The sequence below is a fragment of the Mastigoproctus giganteus genome, chromosome 14 (genome assembly GCF_048544385.1).
Source record: "Mastigoproctus giganteus isolate SK-2022 chromosome 14, ASM4854438v1, whole genome shotgun sequence".
NCBI lineage: Eukaryota > Metazoa > Arthropoda > Arachnida > Uropygi > Thelyphonidae > Mastigoproctus > Mastigoproctus giganteus.
Genome location: NC_143588.1, coordinates 106,797,721 through 106,817,966, shown reverse-complemented (window position 1 = coordinate 106,817,966; position 20,246 = coordinate 106,797,721). Strand labels below are relative to the sequence as shown.

At 37.4% G+C, this 20,246-nt stretch overlaps 1 protein-coding gene across 6 annotated transcripts in view; it reads left to right on the top strand.

Moving 5' to 3' along the window:
- raskol (Ras GTPase-activating protein raskol) overlaps positions 1 to 20,246 on the top strand; it is a 258,953-nt gene that overhangs the window by 152,139 nt on the left and 86,568 nt on the right. For all 6 annotated transcript variants that reach the window (XM_090388960.1, XM_090388962.1, XM_090388961.1 and 3 more), the window contains one exon: positions 8,194 to 8,297. In XM_090388960.1, coding sequence (XP_090245086.1) covers positions 8,194 to 8,297 — 104 coding nt within the window. The remainder of the gene's footprint in view (positions 1 to 8,193; positions 8,298 to 20,246) is intronic.

Sequence of the window (20,246 nt, the reverse complement as noted above, 5' to 3'; positions counted from 1 at the left end):
ACAAGAAAATTTTTAAATAATTTATTATCTAAATACAATTTCAATGTTTATCCCCTTCAAAGTACTCTTCTCGGAAAAGAGGACTTCTGCTGCTGTTTGTGTTCTTCTGAATGTCTACTAAGTCCTTAAATCATTTTCCTTTGAGGTGGATTTTAATTTTTGGAAATAGAAAAAAGTGGCACGGTGCGAGCGAAATCTAAAGTATAAGGCGGTTGCTCCAATGTCGTGAACTCGTTTTTCGTTAAAAATTCTCTCACTGCGATAGAGGAATGAGACGGCGCATTGTCGTGATGAAAAACCTATCAAAATCGTTCTTACTGTTTCTTTGTCAACGTGTAACTGTTCTGGGATCAATCGAATGCTCATCCGACAGTCTTGGCTCACGATATGTCGAATTTTTTCAGTATTCTGAGAAAGGATTAAAAAAAAAAAAACTGATCTGTACAGAAAAAAGACAAGTTACAGCACGATATGAATGTTGATTATATGCGCAGTAGTAAGGCATTCGTAAGCAACAATTCCCGTTTCATTTGCACCGCACCGTGTGTTTTTAATACAGATTCTAAATAATATAATGGAAGTGCATAGATTATTGGTTAAAATGAATACATTAGCACACTAAACGTTTCGAAGGCATTTATTTACCTTCTTTCTCAGAGTGGCTCTGTCTTACACCTTTTTAAAATTTTGCCTAATTGCTGACGTGTAATTTTCAAATTTGTTTTATTCGAGTGATTCCATCAGGCGAAGTTCATCAAAGACTTCTCTAGCACCAACTTCCGGTTTTACCGGAAGTTGGTGCTAGGTTTTTCTACATTGCTGCCAAACTCTTCTAAAAACAAACCTTTTGAAACTAAAAATACTTTTTCCATTTTCGCCGACATTCCTAAGAAACATTTCTCAGGTGTATCCAACTCATTTTCTAGAGGAACTGCAATCCTGCCTTCTAAATCCTCTCAGTAGCGCCACCTTGTGGTGATTCGCTGCTAAGCAATGTGCGCTGCTGCTGCCGCCTCCGTATCCCCGTGCATTCTTTTCCTTTGTTGCCTTCGACAACCAAACGCCAAAGCGAACGCAGCTGTTAAACTGCCTAAATACCCCCGACTCCAGCAATTGAAGGAACTGGAGAGTCGTTTGTCTCCTGTACGCTGTTAGCGGGAAATGTCGGGCACGGTGCAGTTGTCCGATGTCGCCCGCGGGTGACGTCATCCGTGTGTATGTATTCTGCAGCCATGTGCCGCTGGTGGAATGACCTGTTTTATTACGATCGATTTAAGGGCACAAATTCGTTTTCTTTCTTTGGACCAGTTGAAGGTATTGTATAATTCCAATCATAAGAAGTGGTAAAAGACGCTGTCCAGTATACCAGGGTGGTGAAAACGTGAGGGTAGATCCTTACATACCGTTACTGTACCATCTGCCCCATTGATTCCAACAGAAAAAAAAAAGTCCTCAGTTTCACTTAGTTCACATACACGACGCCAGATGGCGTTGAACTCTTCACTCATAATGGCATCCTGGTGTAAGATTAGATAATAAGCTGGACTTATCTTAGTTAAATACCTGCCGATAAATACTTTTTTATTTTATTTATTTTTTGATGTTTTATCTAAGCAGCTTATGGACTGTCAGAATTGTTCAGCAAAGACATCAACCACGGATGGCCGAGATATTTTAAATTCATCTTTGAGTTCTTTTTGATGGAAATCGATCTTTCTGTTGGGGCTTGGTATTTTTCGGTTTCTTAATCAAACAAGAATATCTAAACAGTGAGAAAGAAGAAAAGAATTCCAGAGAAATGCAAAAGCAAACAAATCCATACTAACAGAAGCAAAGGCACGCAGTCATTTAACCAATATTAGCTTTGTTGCCAACCATCTGGTACCAGACGCGCGAAATCTCGAAGGATTCCTCTTTCAAAGAAATTCTGTCTCCGAGTACGCCATTCTTTTTTATTGTCTTTAGCTTAACTGGAAGTTTGCCTTTATTATGACTACTGTGGTGAGTTGGGTTTAGGGAATTCAATGCGACATTTGGTAATTACTAGATTCATTTTCTTTTCCTTTTTTTCAAAAATGACACACGGTGACATTGTTCGGTGGAACTCGTGCATGACGATGAATATTTTAAAGCGATACGCCTGTTTGGATTAAATTTATATACAGACATCCACATAACCATGATTTAACCCTAAAGAAATCTGAAAGAGTTCTCATATATCTAATTAGTTGAAATGTTGTAAGAAAAGCTTTTTTAAAAATACAATTATTTAAATTAGAACTTCGAACACCATTTGGCATCTCTCGAGTGAATTTAAATTACAACTACGTTGTCCATTGCAGCAGTGATGGGTTGCCTAGCAACCCCTCTCTCTAGTCATGTGTTTCGAATTCATAAAAATTTGACTTCTTGAGAATCATGGGGGCGTTTGAAAAGTATGTAGCCTGAGTATGAAAGGATAGTGGACGGTCTTAATTATAGGTCCTGAAGTCTAAGTTGTTGTGAATGAGGAAAGATGGACAAAATCGGTCACCGTGCTGTCAACCAATATTTGGGAAAAATAGGGACTAATGCTAAAGGTAATTCTTGAGGATATGGTTACAACATTGGAAAGGATGCCCCTACCTATTCCATGATGGGCAGCAGAATTTAAACGAGGAAGGGAGAGCATGGAAAATGACCCATGCTGCGGAAGACCTGCAATGTCCATCACTTCAGATGTTGTTAACAGCGTGCATGATCTGGTGATGAATTATCGATGAATAACAGTTTGGTACATTGTCAGCGTCATGGGCATCTCATTCGGAAAATTTCTGGATTTTTTAAACTGATCCAGCAAATTTCCTTGCAAGATTTATGACTATGGATGACACGTGGATTCATCACTTTCAGCCAGAGACATAGAAACGGTTCAAACGGTAGAAACTCAGTTCCTCTCCCCCCTCCAAAGAAAGCCAAGTCATTATTTTCTGTTTATTTCACAAAAGGACCATCCGCATATTCACAGATCTAGCACCATCGGACTTTCACCTATTTCCTAAAATGAAAAAAAAAAAAAAATAAATAAATAAAAATACCTGGCTGGCATCCATTTTCGCACAGACAGTGACGTCATTACTGCAGTGGATGTATTCCTGGAGGCTCAAGAGAAAACTTTCTTCGCGGCTGGAATCAACACATTGCAGCATCGATGGCAAGTGTACTGATTCCAAAGGGGAGTATGTTGAAACGTAATATTTCACCAGAGTCCTCAATTAAACCATTCATAAAGAACTTTGAAACGCCCCTCATAGAGTTGTTATTCTGTTTAAGTACACCAGAAAGTTAGATCACGGAATGAAAAATCCTGAAAAACTCGCGGGGGAAAGCCACTACCATCGCTGAGGGTTCATTTATAACGCATTTGTCTTAAGCCATCCAACTATTCTGTTGTGGCTTCATCTATTGCTCGACAATTGTCCAAAACTATTCTTTTGTACACTTTATTAGGACCATGAGCTAATAGTCTATTGGCCCATTCTAATGGAAGATACGATGTAGGTTAAGTATCATTCAAGTCATATAACCGCCTCTTAATACTCTACCACCAAAACTTCCAGAATACATCAACTGGTACAGTACCAATCCAAGTTGATATTACTGACACGATAGACTAATCCTTTACCACCTTAAATAAAGGAATAAATGATGCGTTACTATCTTGATTCTTTAGGAAGTTGGAAGTTGGTAGACAGTGGACCAAAAGGATTTTATTCAGAAAAAGGAAGCCATCTTGACCATCGGTATATTTGTTATGAAAATTAAGCAATCTTTATTTAACGTAACTATAGTGACATCAAATTTTATTTGAATTAGTTATACAAAACACTCAAAGGAGATGGATTTTCTGTAATATACCAGTACTTGGACTATGACTACTTCTTTGTGCTCTAATTATTGCGAAGGAAGTACTCAGAGCTAGCGCGTGCGCACCTACGTGCTCACGGCGTCCTTTATACGGGGGCGACATAGTTGAAACAAACTTTTCCAGGAGGCTTTAAATGCGGAAATTGTCGATCCACATCATTGGACTACAAAGGCTTTTATTCGCTACGCGAGCATCGCCCATACTGTGGATGACCCTGCTAACATGCGTTAAAGCATGCAACGGAGTATTCGCGGTCTGTTAGAAGGCATCCGAATCACGTGACTTGGAGAGGAAATACCAGAACCGCTGGACCGCTTGTAAGAGAAAGATGTGTAGAAACCAGTGTGTGACCTCTTCCGTTAGTTCAAGCTATTAAAGTCTTTTTGAGATAGTATGCGATGATTGGTTGGAAGCATGATTCTGTAAAAAAAATGACGTTGTTAATTGGACAGCCGACTTGGTGGATGTTGGGAGGCTGTTAGTTATCCGAAATTGGTTTTGACAAAATCAAGGTTAGGGTTGATAATATGTCCACGTGCCAGTGGGAATATTATTAGCCAGTTTCAATGCCATTGTCGAATATACAAGCTATGGACCTTTTGGGGACGGATTAAACACTGGAATTGCAGGCTTCGCTGAAAGAATTCTCTTGAAGGTTGCACTGCGTCATCAGAACCAAGATAGACCTGAACTCTTTGTAGATACAGTTTACTTCCAAACTACTTACACCAATCGTAAATTGGCTTACCTTTTGGCAAGACCTCGAAGGGTGTACAAAAGTAAATCCGCATACTAGTCGCTGGATCTGTTTTTGTTCAAAGTGAGGACATAAAATGCTTTTTCCAATTCCCCTTAGAGGAGAAAATAAAACTTTTAGAGTTTGTCTATCGCTTAGTACTTGAGAATTTAATTTTATCTGCATAGTTAAATGTTTTTGCATCATCCTCTATAATGATGTATACACTATATTGCCAAAAAAATTGGAACCCTACTACTTTTATTTTTCTTCTAGTTTCACGACATTCATTTGCTTGATTGTTTTTTGTCATATAGATGGCAGCACGCGTCAAACATGGCTGCATCAGTGGAAAAAAGCGTTTTGTGTGCTCTCGTTTCATGAAACAAGTTTCCCAACTCCTACAGAACGATTTTTTCATTTTCTTTTTTTTTTTTTTTTTGCTAACCGTAAACGATGTTTTAAATCTTGAAATCCCCACCTGCAAGGTTACGTACTTAGAAGGCACTTTATTGGCAAGCTACCAATTGAACAATTTCACGCATGGCTTGGAGAGTGCTGCTCCCACCCCCTTCTGATGAGGGATTAGGGAAGATGGGGGGAGGAACAAAAAAGCTTCTCGAAAGTAATTTTAAAACGCGAGGTGTAGTGAGTGGGTGAAAGTGAATTGAAAGACCGCTTTTTTTCGCAACTCCCACTATAAATTAACCGAGTCACGTGACTGAAGTTCGCACTCTACGCATAATAACGATCCCGAAGACACACACATGTAAGCAGACGATGACAGACGCATTCGGACGCAAACGGGAGAACAAAATGAAATATTCAAGAAGTGCCTTCAACTGCACGGACAAATTGGATTTCCCAGAAACCCGCATCCTGCTTGTCAGAGTTGTCCAGAAGGGATTTGGGAACCCTTAGCACAAAAGACACGTGGTGGAGGGGAAGGCGGAGGGGGGCCGATTAACCGCCATCCCTGGGAACTCTTCGAGGAGATGAATGATGTGTTTTTACGCATTCAGGAGGTTCTGATGGGCCACCTCTTGGCTCCTTGAGGTGCTTACAGGTCACTGTAGGTTAACCTTGAGTACGTCGGAATGATTGACTTCTTCCTCAGAACCGTGAACAGGTTTATGAAGTAGTTTGTGTGTCGTGGTAAGGGGAAACCAAATTTCCTCTTTTGGACACGGAAAGGAAGCTTTTATATCCAACTCTATCGGAGACTAGGGTATCGTACCATTTGGTACAAAATTTTTATGATAACATGCCATACCACGTTAAGTGTTGTCTACAAGTCCCTGGACACTTTCAAATTTGTTTATTTTATTTTTTCTGGCCATAAAATCCTTTTGTAAATCTAAATCTTTCGCGGACACTTCATATATTTAAAACATTTTTAAAAAATCAATAAAATTAACGTAACACGTGCTGGAATCTCTGAGAGCCCTTTTGGGGTAGCGTAGATTTTCTCTGTTTCTGCAAAATATCCAAGATCAGAACTGGGTAGAATGACAGTTCAGAATCTTGGATATTTCTTAATACGTAATAAAGAAAAAATAAAATCTTAAAATACTGTTTTTGCATCTCGTATAACTCATTGCACAATGAGTTTGGGAACCTGTGATCTGGATGTCCCATAAACATTTAATTATATGAACTTAAAAAAAAAAAAAATCCTTAAAATTTTAAAATATCAGCTTTTTATTTTAAAATTTTAAATGCCATTTTATAAATTTTAAATTTTCTTTCATGGTATTTATTCTATTCTATTTAATGTTTTTTATATAAAATCAGATAGAATATTTATATAATAATATTTGAAATATTTTCTAAAATACAAAGTAGATAAATTGCATTAATTTCGTACGACACAGAAGCAGCCGGCAGGGGGCGCTGAACATTCAAAAATATACTCACAATTGTGGGATTGGACACGTTTATGTAAAAGCAACTGATTATGAAACTGAACATTAGTGCGTAATGTATCTACTAGATGGCGCTACCGTTACCCACAAGGCAGTGCTCAAAAAGTAATATCATTCGTAAACATGATTATCTGATCCCCAGAGGCGTGTGGCGTGATTTTATTTTTAAAATCATTCCATCTATCTATTGATGTACTGCTTAAATCAAAGGACCAAAGGATTTTGTCCCCCCATCCCCATTTCTTTTCTCATGTAGTGTTTTGCAGTGTGACACAGTAGTCACCAGGGGGCGTTGAACACTCAAAAATATACAGTACAGTACTCACAATTGTGGAGGCGTTTATGTAAATCACACTGATTACGACACTGAACATTAGTGTTTCATGTATCTACTAGATGGCGCTACCGTTACCCACAAGGCAGTGCATAATTCGTAAAGATGATTATATGATCCCACAAGGCCTAATTTTATTTTTAAAATCTTTTCATCTATCTTTTGAAGTACTGCTTAAATCAAAGGACTAGAGCAACTAATTATCCCCCCCCCCATTTATTTTCTCGGGCGTTGAACACTCAAATATCCATATTCACAATTGTGGAGGTGGTGACGTTTATGTGAAACACTGAACATTAGTGTGTCGTGTATCTACTAGATGGCGCTACCGTTACCCACAAGGCAGTGCATAAAAAGTAATATAATTGGTAAACGTGATTATCTGATCCCACAAGTCCTGATTTTATTTTTAAAATCTTTCCTTCTCCTTAAATCAAAGGACCAAAGCAATTGATTGTTGTGATTGAAATCACTGGATGTTTTCTCTTCACTCTATCCCTGTATCACATTTTCTTTTCTGCAAACTAATTTCCTGTTCCTCAATCCAGCATTTTTACCCCCCCCCCTCAATTTCTTTTTCTCGTGCAGTTTTTGGCAGTGGTCCAGAAGATTTACATTTATGAAAATTCTTGAAAAGAATTTCCTTTTTGCTGTAAACACTTCATTGCTATCTTTCATTAAAGCATGATGGCCGATGTCTGAAATAGCTGTGGGATGAAGGATTATAATTGCGAAGTTTTGCATATATATTTTTTTTTCTTTCCTTCTTTCATCTTTTCGCTCGGAACTTCAGTAATAAAGGGAGATTGATATAAAAATAAAAAAAGAAAGAAAAAAAACCGTTATTGAAGGACTTCTTACTACCTTTTTCTGATAATGTTTATTAAGAGTTCTTCGAAAGAATATTAAGAGATTTTCTTATTCCTTTAATGGTGCATCTTTTGCGTTTGTTCTATACCGAATTAAATCGAAAACTAATTCAAAGGTAATAAACATGAATAGAGAAAACTTTATCTTAAATCACGTGACAGCTGATTTGCATAATTTTTAACACGCGAATGGATATTTATAGAAGATGCTACTGTGTGCAAACAAAAGGTGTTCTTGATGATTCTAAGATTATTTTCAATACGTGATGCAAATAATTATTGAAATTTAAATTTTAAAATAAATTTCAATTGAATATATATTTTTACATTCATTTAAAAATAAATTTAAAATAATAAAAGTTGTGTTTTAGTTAGTTTGGTTATGTATTTTTGTAATAATAATTTGTTTTTATTTATTTTAGAAACGTCCTATGAAAAGGCTTGCTCAGACCGCAGAGGCAGCGCCCCCACAACGCCTGTACTCGGGCCCCGGAACATGGATACGTCAACACCTTCTCGCTTCGTAGTAAGTATTTCAGATGGTGTTAATGATGTATTGAAATGCATAAAATGTCGTTTAGAATTTGGTGATTTTTCTCCCTTTTTTTTTTTTTTTTTTTTTCCTTAATCTAATGCGATGTTCAATTGGTATTGTTTCTTTTTATCTCTGTTTTTTCTCCGGTGTTGTCTTTTCTGATGTACGCTCTGATGAATGAGAGGTCTGGTCTAAAAAAAGGGAAGAGAGAAAGAATAAAAGAAAAAAAAAAAAAAGGAACTGAACAAAGCTTGTGATTGTGAGACTCCAAGATCAATAGAGGAATGTCGTTCTAGAAGCTATGTTTGCTTTTCGTCCATCTGTTTGGTGAACGGGTCGACGATCTCTTAAACAATACGAGTTTTTGCACCAATATTTTTTCTGGGGGCAGTGGGCAAAACTTAAATACTCGGTTTTTTCCCCCTTTCTTGGAGAGCTTGTAGGTACATGTAGATACACTACTGTAATTCTTTTCAAAAGTACGTTAAACTATCTTTTGACGGCAAATATACTTAGGACAGACCGCATCATTACAATTCATATATACACTGGTGATAAAAAAAAAAAGTATGCGGTTCGGAAAAAATCATAAAAAAGTTATATTTACAGAAAATATTTTAAATTGCGAGTTTCTTTATCTTAGGTAGAGTTCATTCAGGACACATCGAAAAGTGTTAGAGAATTTTAAATTCATTTTCTTAAGCCTCTTTTCGAGGGGTTGCGTTGCTTGGTAAAGCGAATATAGGCGATTAAGATAGTGCGACGCCACTGTATCGTGTCTTAAAATGGTGTTCCAAATTTGGTTTGAATAATCACCTCATCCCAGATAGAAGGGATAATGAGGTGATTATCACTTGTATAAGGCAATGGCCAGAGCACACCTTGAGTACTGCATACAGGTCTCGAAGCCTCATTTTAGGAAAGATGTAGAGCTGCTGGAACGAGTACAGAGAAGGGGAACTAGACTGGTGAAGGGAACAAAGGGTTGCTCTTACCAAGAAAGGTTCCAGTTCTGCAATTTGCAACGTCTGGAGACAAGGCACCTGCGAGGTAATCTGATTGAGAGGTATAAGGTCTTGAATGGTTTGAGCAAGCTCAATGCTGATGGAAATACGCTCTTGAGAGGGGGCATAAATTCAAATTGAGGAAAGATAGTTGCAGAATAGATATAATGTGCCTTTTAGCCAGCAGGTGTTTGAGTGGTGGAACAAACTTCCATCTGTCGTTGTGGAAGTTGATAGCTAGGAAGAATTGGAGAAACTTTTGGAGCGAATGGATGGATGAAATTGGAAGGTTTTTTTTTTTTTTTTTTGGCTGATGCTGTATAAGCTTGCTTTCTTGCATCATATACTTCTATTAATGCTAACAACACACGGGGCCCTTGTAACCCGAGTTGTCTTGCTGCCAACTCAAAAGACTTTTCATGCGAAAAGTTTGTTAATAATCCGAGGTTAAACCTGTTTTATTCATTAAGATCCACAAACATGTAAGTAAGAAACGTTGTGGAAGTCGAGATAAGTTTGAACTTTGGCAACATTCACTTTAGTGTCGTTAATTTGTGGCTTCATAAAAGATTTGTCATATTAATAAATTCCGTGACGTATAGAAGAGAATTATACTTCAAGTACAGATCTGCATGTTGAAATAATTGCATCGTTAGTTTATTTGTATTTTATTTATTTTTTTTTCTCTCGAATTTGGCGCCCTAGGCCCCGACTATATAGCTCCATCTCCATATTTGGACGGGCAGCCCTTACCTAATAGTATTCTAGTACTTTCTTAGGGAAAGACACGAAGAACAACAAAAAAGCAGGGTTGCAAGTTACTTTTGGAGGAACTGCTACCTTAGAACTTCAAAGAAAAAAAAAATCTTTTTTATTTGAAGATCCCCCTTTTTTTTTTTTTTTTTTTTCCCTCCCCAAGTTCTTGTTAGTGCAGTCACCTGGATCTGTAGAGGACGATGTTCTCTGGATTAGTTTTTTACAAGCTGTATTATATGGAGTATCTTGTATCGCTCGGATTAAATTTCATACTTAGCTGCCCTGACTTTTGTATCATTATTTTTCCAGGAATGCCTAGCTTGGAATCTTTTTATCTGAATTTATATCTACTATTCGAAGCTCTTGTTATATATAGTAAGTGACAAATTAGAAATTTCAGCCCTAGTCAGTATAATAATTAATAAATAAAATATCCACATTACAGTTAATTTTTAAGAGTCAAGTACTTTGAACTTACGTTGAAATAGCAGGCGAAATTCCAATTATTTTTTTGTTTCTACCTTATCCTTGAAGATTAGCTAAAATAGTAATAAATAAATGTAAATAAAATATCCAAATTACAGTTAATTTTAATCGTTAGTATTTCTGATTTTAAGATATGAACTTTTCTGTTCTTTCAAACGATTAAAACATTCACTGACTGATCTAATTCAGCAGGTCAACAAACGATCAGCAAAAAAAGCCTTGGCATCTGAGCGCCATCTGGGAAATTGAGTTATTTTGTAAACAAATTATTGTTTATTGTGTTTAAAATCCGCCTTTATCGCACAAATCTTATCAGAAAGGAGACAATGCGAACAGATATTTCTACCTTAAATGTCCTTGAAGATTTGCTAAAATAATGATAAATAAATACAAGTAAAATATCCAAAATTCTGAGACGTCTTTAGTGTTTAATTTTCGAAATATTCATTAAAACTAATCTTAATGAGCAGGTCAATAAACGAACGTCAAAAAAGTCTTGGCACCAAAATGACATCTGAGAAATTCAGATGTAAACAAATATTGTGTTTATTGTATTTAAAATACTTCTTTATCACAAAACATCTTATCAGAAAGGAGTCAATGCGAGCGGAATATTTCTACCTTAAATGGCCTTGAAGATTAGCTCCGATAGTAGGAAGATTAATGAAAAATGTTGGAAGCCTTTTAAAGTTGAAGCAATATGTTACTGCTCCGATCACCTCCCACTTCAACAAGCTGGCCATTGACCTTTCTTTCCATCTTTTGGTCACATAGTCACGCAATGGTAAATACTTATATGCCCTGGTTAGTCATAGCTTTACGCCCTCTTGTTGGCTAACCACGTGGGTAGCTGAAGCACAATGTTTCTCCAGTCTACCTTGTCTGTCGCTAGGCAACCGTAGAAATATTTACTCTATCGATATTATGAACTAGTTACGTAGATAAAGACGCTGAGTAATAGTTACGAAAATCAAATGACAGTGGATAGTGAAATCGGTTAGCCTTTATTACTTTGTTTGGAATATTTCGAGGGGTGGGGAATTTGAGAGATACCCCATAAAGTTTCTAACTACCCACTGCTTAAATACTTTATTCTTGAGGTGGAATAAATTCTAGAAGGAAGATGATAAGCAATCAGACTTGGCCATTTGACATGGAAGAGTTTATGTAATGAGAATGGGGGTGAGAAATCATTTGTGTAGGGTGTTTTCATGGGAGACAAAGTTAAAAGAAGAAAATTAGTAATTGCTCATATCTTGAGAGATGAGTGATAATTTACCAGGTGGGGTTGACTGAACATCGGACTTCCAGGAAAGGCCCATGATTATGAAGTGAAGATTTTTTATTTTTTCATTTTTTAAATTGCTGTAAAAATCTAATATAACAGCTTCCCTCATCATGTGGTAAATTTATCTTGACATTTATCTGCACACCATGCGAAACGAGCTCGTGACCATTTTGCAAACAGATAGTTGGAGATTTGTGACCAAATTTCTCAGAAATTTGCAATTAAGTTTGTTAATTATAAGTCGAGCTGTTGGGGACCTTTGAGATGCGATTTATCCCTATATATCAACAGCGAACAATCCATATATAAGTCCGAAAAATGCAGTTACAGTCGGAGAAATTCCGAATATGGATTTTGAAAATATACACCACTTAATTAAACTACAAACTACATATTTCATTGCTGATGAACTGACCAAAATAGGCTTAAGGAAAGTGACTTCATGAGGTGTTTTTAAAGTTAGCTCACAGTTCACTATCTCTGTTTTGCAAAATATCGACATCTTAAAGGCTGGAAATCATTAGCTGGTTTGAGACTACACCGTGCTTTACTTATCAGTAGGTTTACTTCCTATTGAACTACTTCTCAAAAAAAATTCTCTCTCTCCCCTCCAGTTCTGCATCAAGTTTTTCCGATATTTCGATCTATGTGCAGTCTGATGGGAAGAATTGAATCGACGACACAACCAAATATTTGTGAGGACGTTGGGTGAGATCAATTTTAGTGCGAAGCGCATTGGTCGGACTTACTAAGTCGATAAAACGTATCTAATAACAAGGCCCTAAACATGGATTTCGTATTTCTATAAGTTGTATTGCTTGACCAACTTTTACTTCCAAGATTTCTCTCCTTATAGGGTTTTCGAAGTTTGGCCACTAACATCCTCTGTTGGTAGAATACGATATGAATAAAATTATTATTTAAATGCGTAATTAATAATGTTCACTGAGTACCTACGTAGTAAACAACCAACAGCAGCGCCTTTTCGTCTGTTTTGCTTGCCATAACAGCCCCTAGGAAGTTGTGTTGTTTGAGATCGCCCTCTGCTGGCATATTTGGTTTTCTTTTCGTACCGGGAGATGGATGACGACAGTCAGCCAAGCGAGACTACTTTAATCGCATTTTCTCAGAAAGCGGAAACACGGAGAAATAACAGACAAACATCCCCCCCCCCCTTCTCCTACATCTTATATTTGCGGTAATAAATGGCGGGGGGTGATGTATGTTCCGTTTTCGATCTCTCATTTTCAATACCCCCTCTCCCATCTCCGTCTTGTTCTCGTGCTTTGGAACTTTGAGGATTCTATAGTAAATAACCCCGCTCGTAAAGAGATTTGTAACCAAGAATAAAACGTAAAAGTAGAGTCCATTCAGTTCTGATCAACAATTACGCAAGCGCATCAGCGAACCATCGGATAGCACGGTGCATGCAGTTATGAAATAGAGCCCCTAGCACACGATGATTAAGTTTGATTTATGATTAGAACAAGCTTTTAATTTTTTGTTCCTTTAAAAGTGTTAAGTCGATGCCCAAGTTTTTAATTGCAGATAGTTGTGTAGTATTATTTATTTGGGTTGTTTCAAATTTGTTTCGCCCGTTTCTGAATCGGGCTGCTTATCAGAATGGAGATTTGAACGATTTTTTGGTTGTCACTATAATGTACGATATCCAGACAGAGACTTAGTCTCGGGTCATTTCCTTGCTATTGCTGTTGGCGATCGATAATTTATTTTGGAATAGGACCTCGAAGAGAGATTCTGTCTGAAAAGGGCTGTCCTTCTACCAACCAAGTTTTTACTGCTAAGAAATAACAAATGAGATCCCCGAGTAAAGAATTTACCTCGTGTATTTTGATAAACATAAGCAAGTAGATCGATTTCAGGAATACGCTTTTGACAAACAAAAGGAGAATCTTCGTAGTTGTAAACAGAATTCTACTCGATCAGTTATACAGTTTGGTATAAAAGAGAAAAAAATACATAATTACGTTCTTTTAACATAAAAGATACGACCATATAGATCACTTTGAAGTCACACTTCCTTTTTACACCTTTCGATTGAAATTTTCAGCTTGGCTACACAAAAGTGTCTTAAATGTCCAGCTACGCTGAGGTGGAAATAGGATAGTTAAGAGGCTGGCTAAGCGCGGGATATACCATGGTAGTAAGCAGGTTATGAATGAAATAACAGAAATAGCTAAGACTGGCCTATGGTAACTCTGTCACGGGATAATTGATTTACAGTATGGATTTGAAGCACGAGTTTATTTCTGAAGAACAGAACAAAACTATTTTGAATCTTGCTTTGATCCTGAATACCATACCGGCGTTTGCAAAAAAGATTCAGACATTGAAAACAACAGATCGATTGGAAAAATATTTTTATTTTATATACAGGGTGATTCGCTACCAGTGCGACAAACTTGCAGGAGGCGTAGGGGCCACAAAGACGAATCGGAAGCACATAGCATTGCAGGGTCCGAAATGCCTTCGTCATGCGGTAGAGGATGTTGAACGGGAGGTCGCGTGAACAGCGATCCCGCTGGAAGTCAGCATTTGCGAATCGGTTCCCGAAGCAGTAGGATGGACGAGTATTCAAACGTTGAACTGGCCGACATGCACCTCGCGTATGGAGCTGCGGACTGTAACGGGCGCGCCGCTCTGCGCTTGTACCAGGAACGTTTCCCGCACAGGCGTGCTCCTCATCATACGATTTTCGCACGTGTGCACAGAAGGTTACGTGAGACTGGTTGTTGGTTTACGAGAGGTACCATGAATCGAGAGCGAACGACGAGGACGCCAGGCAATGAGGAGAATGTCCTATGTCTTGCAGAAGGCAGTACGAGTACTCGAGCGATAGGCCAACGATTGGGTATTTCCCAATCCACTGTATGGAGGATACTGTCAACAAACCGAATGAGTTCATACCATCTGCAACGCGTCCAATCATTGGAGCCTGCGGATTATCCATTCCGGAGGACTTTTGCTACTTGGTTTCTTCAACAGAGTGCGGCAGACAGCGCATTTGCTGCGTCCGTATTGTTCACGGATGAGACAAGTTTCACAAGAGAGGGAACCTTCAATCAACATAACGCCCATTTGTGGGCTTTGGAGAACCCCCATGGTACGCGAACACGTGCAACTCAACGCCGTTTCTCTGTCAATGTTTGGGCCGGCATTGTTGGAGACCACCTCATTGGACTGTACCTTCTGCCCCCTCGTCTCGACGGTAGGGCATACTTGATCTTTCTACAGCAAGTCCTGCCCAAACTTATTGAAGAAGCACATTCCTCAGTTGTTGCACCGCTCAATGTAGTTCCAGCATGATGGGGCTCCCCCACATTACACCAATGATGTCCACCAACACCTAAACGTTACATTTGGACAGCATTGGATAGGTCGTGGTGGTCGGGTTCATTGGCCTGCTAGATCGCCGGACCTATCATGCCTGGACTTCTTCTGCTGGGGTCAAATGAAGACATTGGTGTACGAGAACCCCGTTGATTCAGTTGAAGACCTCGTCGCTCGCATCGCTGTAGCTGCCGGGAAGATTCGAGACACGCCAGGAATCTTCAAGAACGTTAGGGATTCCATGCGGCGGCGCTGTGAAGCCTGTGTGACTGCTTCTGGTCGAACTTTCGAACACCTTCTGTAGCATGGCTTTTTGCCAATGTAAAACTTGTCATTAAAATGATTTCTGTTACACTAACGAGTTGCTGTTTCTTTTTTTTTCTTTGCTTCTTTGTTCAAGCGACCTCCCGCATGACGAAGGCATTTCGAACCCTGCAATGCTATGTGATTCCGATTTGTCTTTGTGCCCCCTATACCTCCTGCAAGTTTGTCGCACTGGTAGTGAATCACCCTGTATATAAGAAAAATGTCTGTTTTGTAACGTTTTTATTTAAAGGTTAAAAGTAACAGGTTAGGGTGATATGATCTCTATTTGAACACTGGGGGGCAGAATGTAATACACCGATCCCTACAGTGGAGTGCAATTGGTTTATTATGTAGTTCAGTACTTAATAAAACCACCTGTACTATATTTTCTGCTTGCCATATGCATTCAGTTAACCTTTTTAAAAATAAATCCAAACTTTAATGTTAAAAAAAAAACTATCGTGACAAAGGTTCACTTATTTATTGATAATCAAAAGGCATACAAAAGTTAATAAACAATGAAAGAAATAATCATTCGTTAAGTGGAAGTAACATTTTTACTTGGATATTCCAAGTTAGCTTCATATATCTACAGTGGATTAATTCAGAGGATTCATAGCAATCCCATGTTTAGAAATTGATATCCTCCCATACCCCTGGGAGGATATCTATTTCTTTTAACGTTTTAAAGATTTGAGCAACTTATGTCCAACATCTGGACGTTCTTTTATAACTTCCGTATCAAATTGGGTTAACTTTTTTTTTTTTTTTTGTAACGTGTTTATTTGAAACTTTGGTTAGAAAAAAAAAAACTAAATTCTAACCTCCTTTTTCATTTTTTTTTTTCAAGTGAGCAATTATAACTTTTTAATTTGTCAACTTTCCTCGAACATTGAAGGGAAAAAACAAATAATATTTATACTTTATTATGTTTTTTAATTTTTTTTTATTCAGTGCAACTAAAGAAATTTGTATACCACGCCTGAAGACATTCCATTGAAACATTTTCTCGATATTCGCCTTTCTTCCCTATAAAAAAATTCTTCATATTTATCTATTAATGTATGCTTATTATGCAACTGTCCATACAGTATTGCTTTAAACTTTCGTGTATTACTGGGCATGCGCTCCAGTTATCTGGAAGGTTATTTTCTATAGTAATGTTTAATTCATAAATAATAAAATCCAATACATTATGTAAATATTCCTTAAATAAAATAAAATATTAATATTAATTTGCAATTCATAAAAAAAACAAATAACAAAATGATACGTATGCATGTATTCTTCCGCTTCAATTTCCATGCGCATTACTGTCTGCGCAGTAGACAAAGTTAAGTAAATTGAAGATTTTTTTTTGTAGGTTTAGAAAACAAACTTCTGTTAACAGTGAAATTTGTTTAATTTATTAATTGGGAAGCATGAATAATATTTAAGCCGCTTAATTTTATTTGTATAATACTGTAAAAGTAATAATTAATTTTAGGAATTGTAGTTGTAATTTGGAACTAATCTTAGCTGAAACAGTACAATTTTGGTTTATGTTATAAACTTTTATATTTGCACTAAAAATACACTGTATTTACACAGGTAGCCATATTTTGTGTTTGGTGGTGGTATGTGGGGAGGTAGGTGTTCGATCTTTTTGCAATGAAGTTTATTTTTGGCGTCATTGGAGGGATGTGTTCTGCGTGGAATTTTAAATTAGAATTTTGTTAGTAGCACTGGAAATGGTTCGATACGCTCAGACTAGGCATATTGCACAAGGTATTAAATTATTCACCATGTAACGTTTTTTTTTTTTTTTTTTTTTGCAAATGATTCAGTTAGTCTGGAATACCGTTGAGGGTCGGTTTACAACTTTACTGTATTGAACCGTCTTGCTGCCTATAAATAAATACTGCATTTAGTTTGTTAGATTCCAGTGGCTGTTTTTTTTCTTATTTTTCTTTTGAGATACTTAAAAGGAATTGTTGATAATATAGGGAGAAACAGAAGTTGAGGGGCCTGGAGATTAAATGGTGAATGCGAAATGGCAATATCAGTGCTTTTGCGTAAATATATAATCGAGTTCTCAGTCAATAATTACTGTTATTAATTTTAATTCTTTCTCTGCTAGTGGGCGCTTTGCTGTGCACATATGACATTTGCCATCGTTTTTCTTATGACGTTTAGTAATGGAGAGAGAGAGAGAGAGAGAGGTAAATAAGATAATTGAGGCTTGGAATTGATAAAAAAAAATTAGTGGATGCACAAATTTTCATAATAAAACAGTGGGTTTGGCGTTTTATTACAAATGATAGATTTGGGAAGGGAACTGCTTGCATTTAACCAAACTCTTTCAAAATATCCATAATGCAGGCAGATATCCACCGATCTGTTCCACACCTTTCATTTTCTTCTACCTATCAGTGAAGGTGTCGACTGCGCATGAGTGAATGCGTTGGTAATCCGCCGAACAGGGCGAGCTCTCTGTTGACATAATTCCACCTTAGAGGAATTAAAGCCGATCTTTGAGATGTCAACTTTTCTTGTTCTCTAATAATACTCTCGTGACCTTTATCCAACCAGTAATTTCCTCCATAAGCGAGACGCCTTCTCTGATCACAGAAGTAATATTTCTCCTCATAGCCTGGGTGATCGATTTTCTGAAGGTGACCCTTTTCCACCTTCACGGAGTTAGACGAAATACCGCAAAGGAAAAAAAAAATCATTTAACCAAAAAAAAAAAAAAAAAAGGTATTGATGTTTATTTCCTTCAACCTTTACGATTTGTATCAATTAACGGTACAGATCTATAAGGGGTGGGCAGAATTAGGCAGCCCGAATGTTCTCTTCCAAATGTTAATGACATTAGTCATTATCTGACACCGGCGTAAGAGACGGTCACAGCAGGGTCAACGAAGGTTGCTTTCAGATTACTGCCTTTCTAGGAAGAGCAATTACGAAACAGTTTGCCTCGTGCAATAAATCTGTAGAAAATGAACTGGTGCTAACTTGGTCTGGGTGGAAACGCGGCAAATGAACGCCTGCTTTTCCCTATCCCCCTCTTCCATCTGCCAACTACTCTCCAAACAACCTTAATAACGGGATAGTATATCTCATGGCTTTATCTGACGTGTTTTCAGAGCAACGCCCACAAAAGATGAATGGAACAGCAGTTAAATAATAAAGATTATCAAATGCTAATGCTGATGTAAAAGAGAAAACGTGCTAGCAACCAGCTAAAAACATCTCATTTAAGCTGTTTGAAGCAGAGGAGAATCCTGATTCTCTATTGCGTAATTATAATCAGACAGCCAGTTTCCTTAGGGCCTATTGTTATAAGTATTTTACAAAGGTTGTGCAACAGTCCAGCAATTGCTAAACATAGCAAGGGCTCCTCCTTGCTCCTTCCAAAGATTTACTATAAACGAATTTTGAAACAGAACAGCTTGCTAACGAAGTTTGCTTTAATAAATTTACAGTGGTTGCTTACAACGATCCGATGAGTGTTAATGGATCTCTGACTACTCTATTGCTTTACGCCAAACGAAATCAATCTTAGAATTGATCCGAACCCACACAAGAAATTCGATAAATGGCATTGATTCGTAAGTGTGATAGTATCTTGCAAACCAAAAATGCGATTTATTGAATTTTAGTAGGAGCGGATTCTGTGAGATGTTCCAAGTGAATGTAAAGGATTTGTGTACATCTTTACATCGTTATGGTCATCTATCTTTCTACTTCACACTGGTATTTTCTTTCTCGATGGCAGCTTACTTACTCCACTCCTTTCTTTTAAATACACGGAATTGATTTTCCCTCTCGCTCTGCACATTTTTAAAAGCACTTTCCACTATTACATCGATGGAATTAAATTTATGAACTCATCTAAAAATATTTGCACATTTTGTGTTAATGACCGCTACTCAGGTCATTAACATAACGATGAATAATACCAATGCTCTTGATATCACTGATTGACACACAGTTTAAATTTATCTCGACTAGTTATTTAGGTGTCCTTGAATCACAATAGGATTTACCATCCTTTGGGTCATTGTTTTTAACTCGTGGTTTGTTTGTACCCCACAGCCCTCGCGTCACGATTTAATTTAATACATTATTTACTATTTATGGGGATTCCAAACAGAACATCCAAACGTATAATACCAGGAACTCTAACATCATTAATGGCAGTAGTGTAATCAAGAAGTTGGGAACCTGTCCTACCAAAAGCGAAGCTCCTCTCTGTTGGTCGATTATTGAACACCCTTTTTACATTCTCATTCTATTGGTATTTTTCATTTTGCATGGAAATTTTCATGTATCCAGTCAATTTCTAAAAAGGGAGATAAATCTTTCCCTCCCAATTACCGTTCCATTGCACGTAACCATTTCATCACTGAACCCACACCAAATGAATGGAAAAATAAATCAACCACCAATTCTTACACTATATTAAAACTTTCAGTCTCGTTAACAATCGTCAATGTGGATTCCATTTGTATCAAATCACCGGTTTGATAAGCCCTTGTGTTACAGTGGGTATAATCACCATCCTTCGAATATCATCAATGACGAGAGGAACCTTTATGGGCCTTTTTCACAATGTGATTGAGTTAACATGGGTTTTTCGTTCAACAAACGACAACCGGTTTGATACAGGTAGAATCCATTTTGAATATTGTTAACGTGTTATATGTTGGCTTACATTACTCATCTTGGAATAAGTTCAAAGAGAAACTCAAGCAGTTATACTCG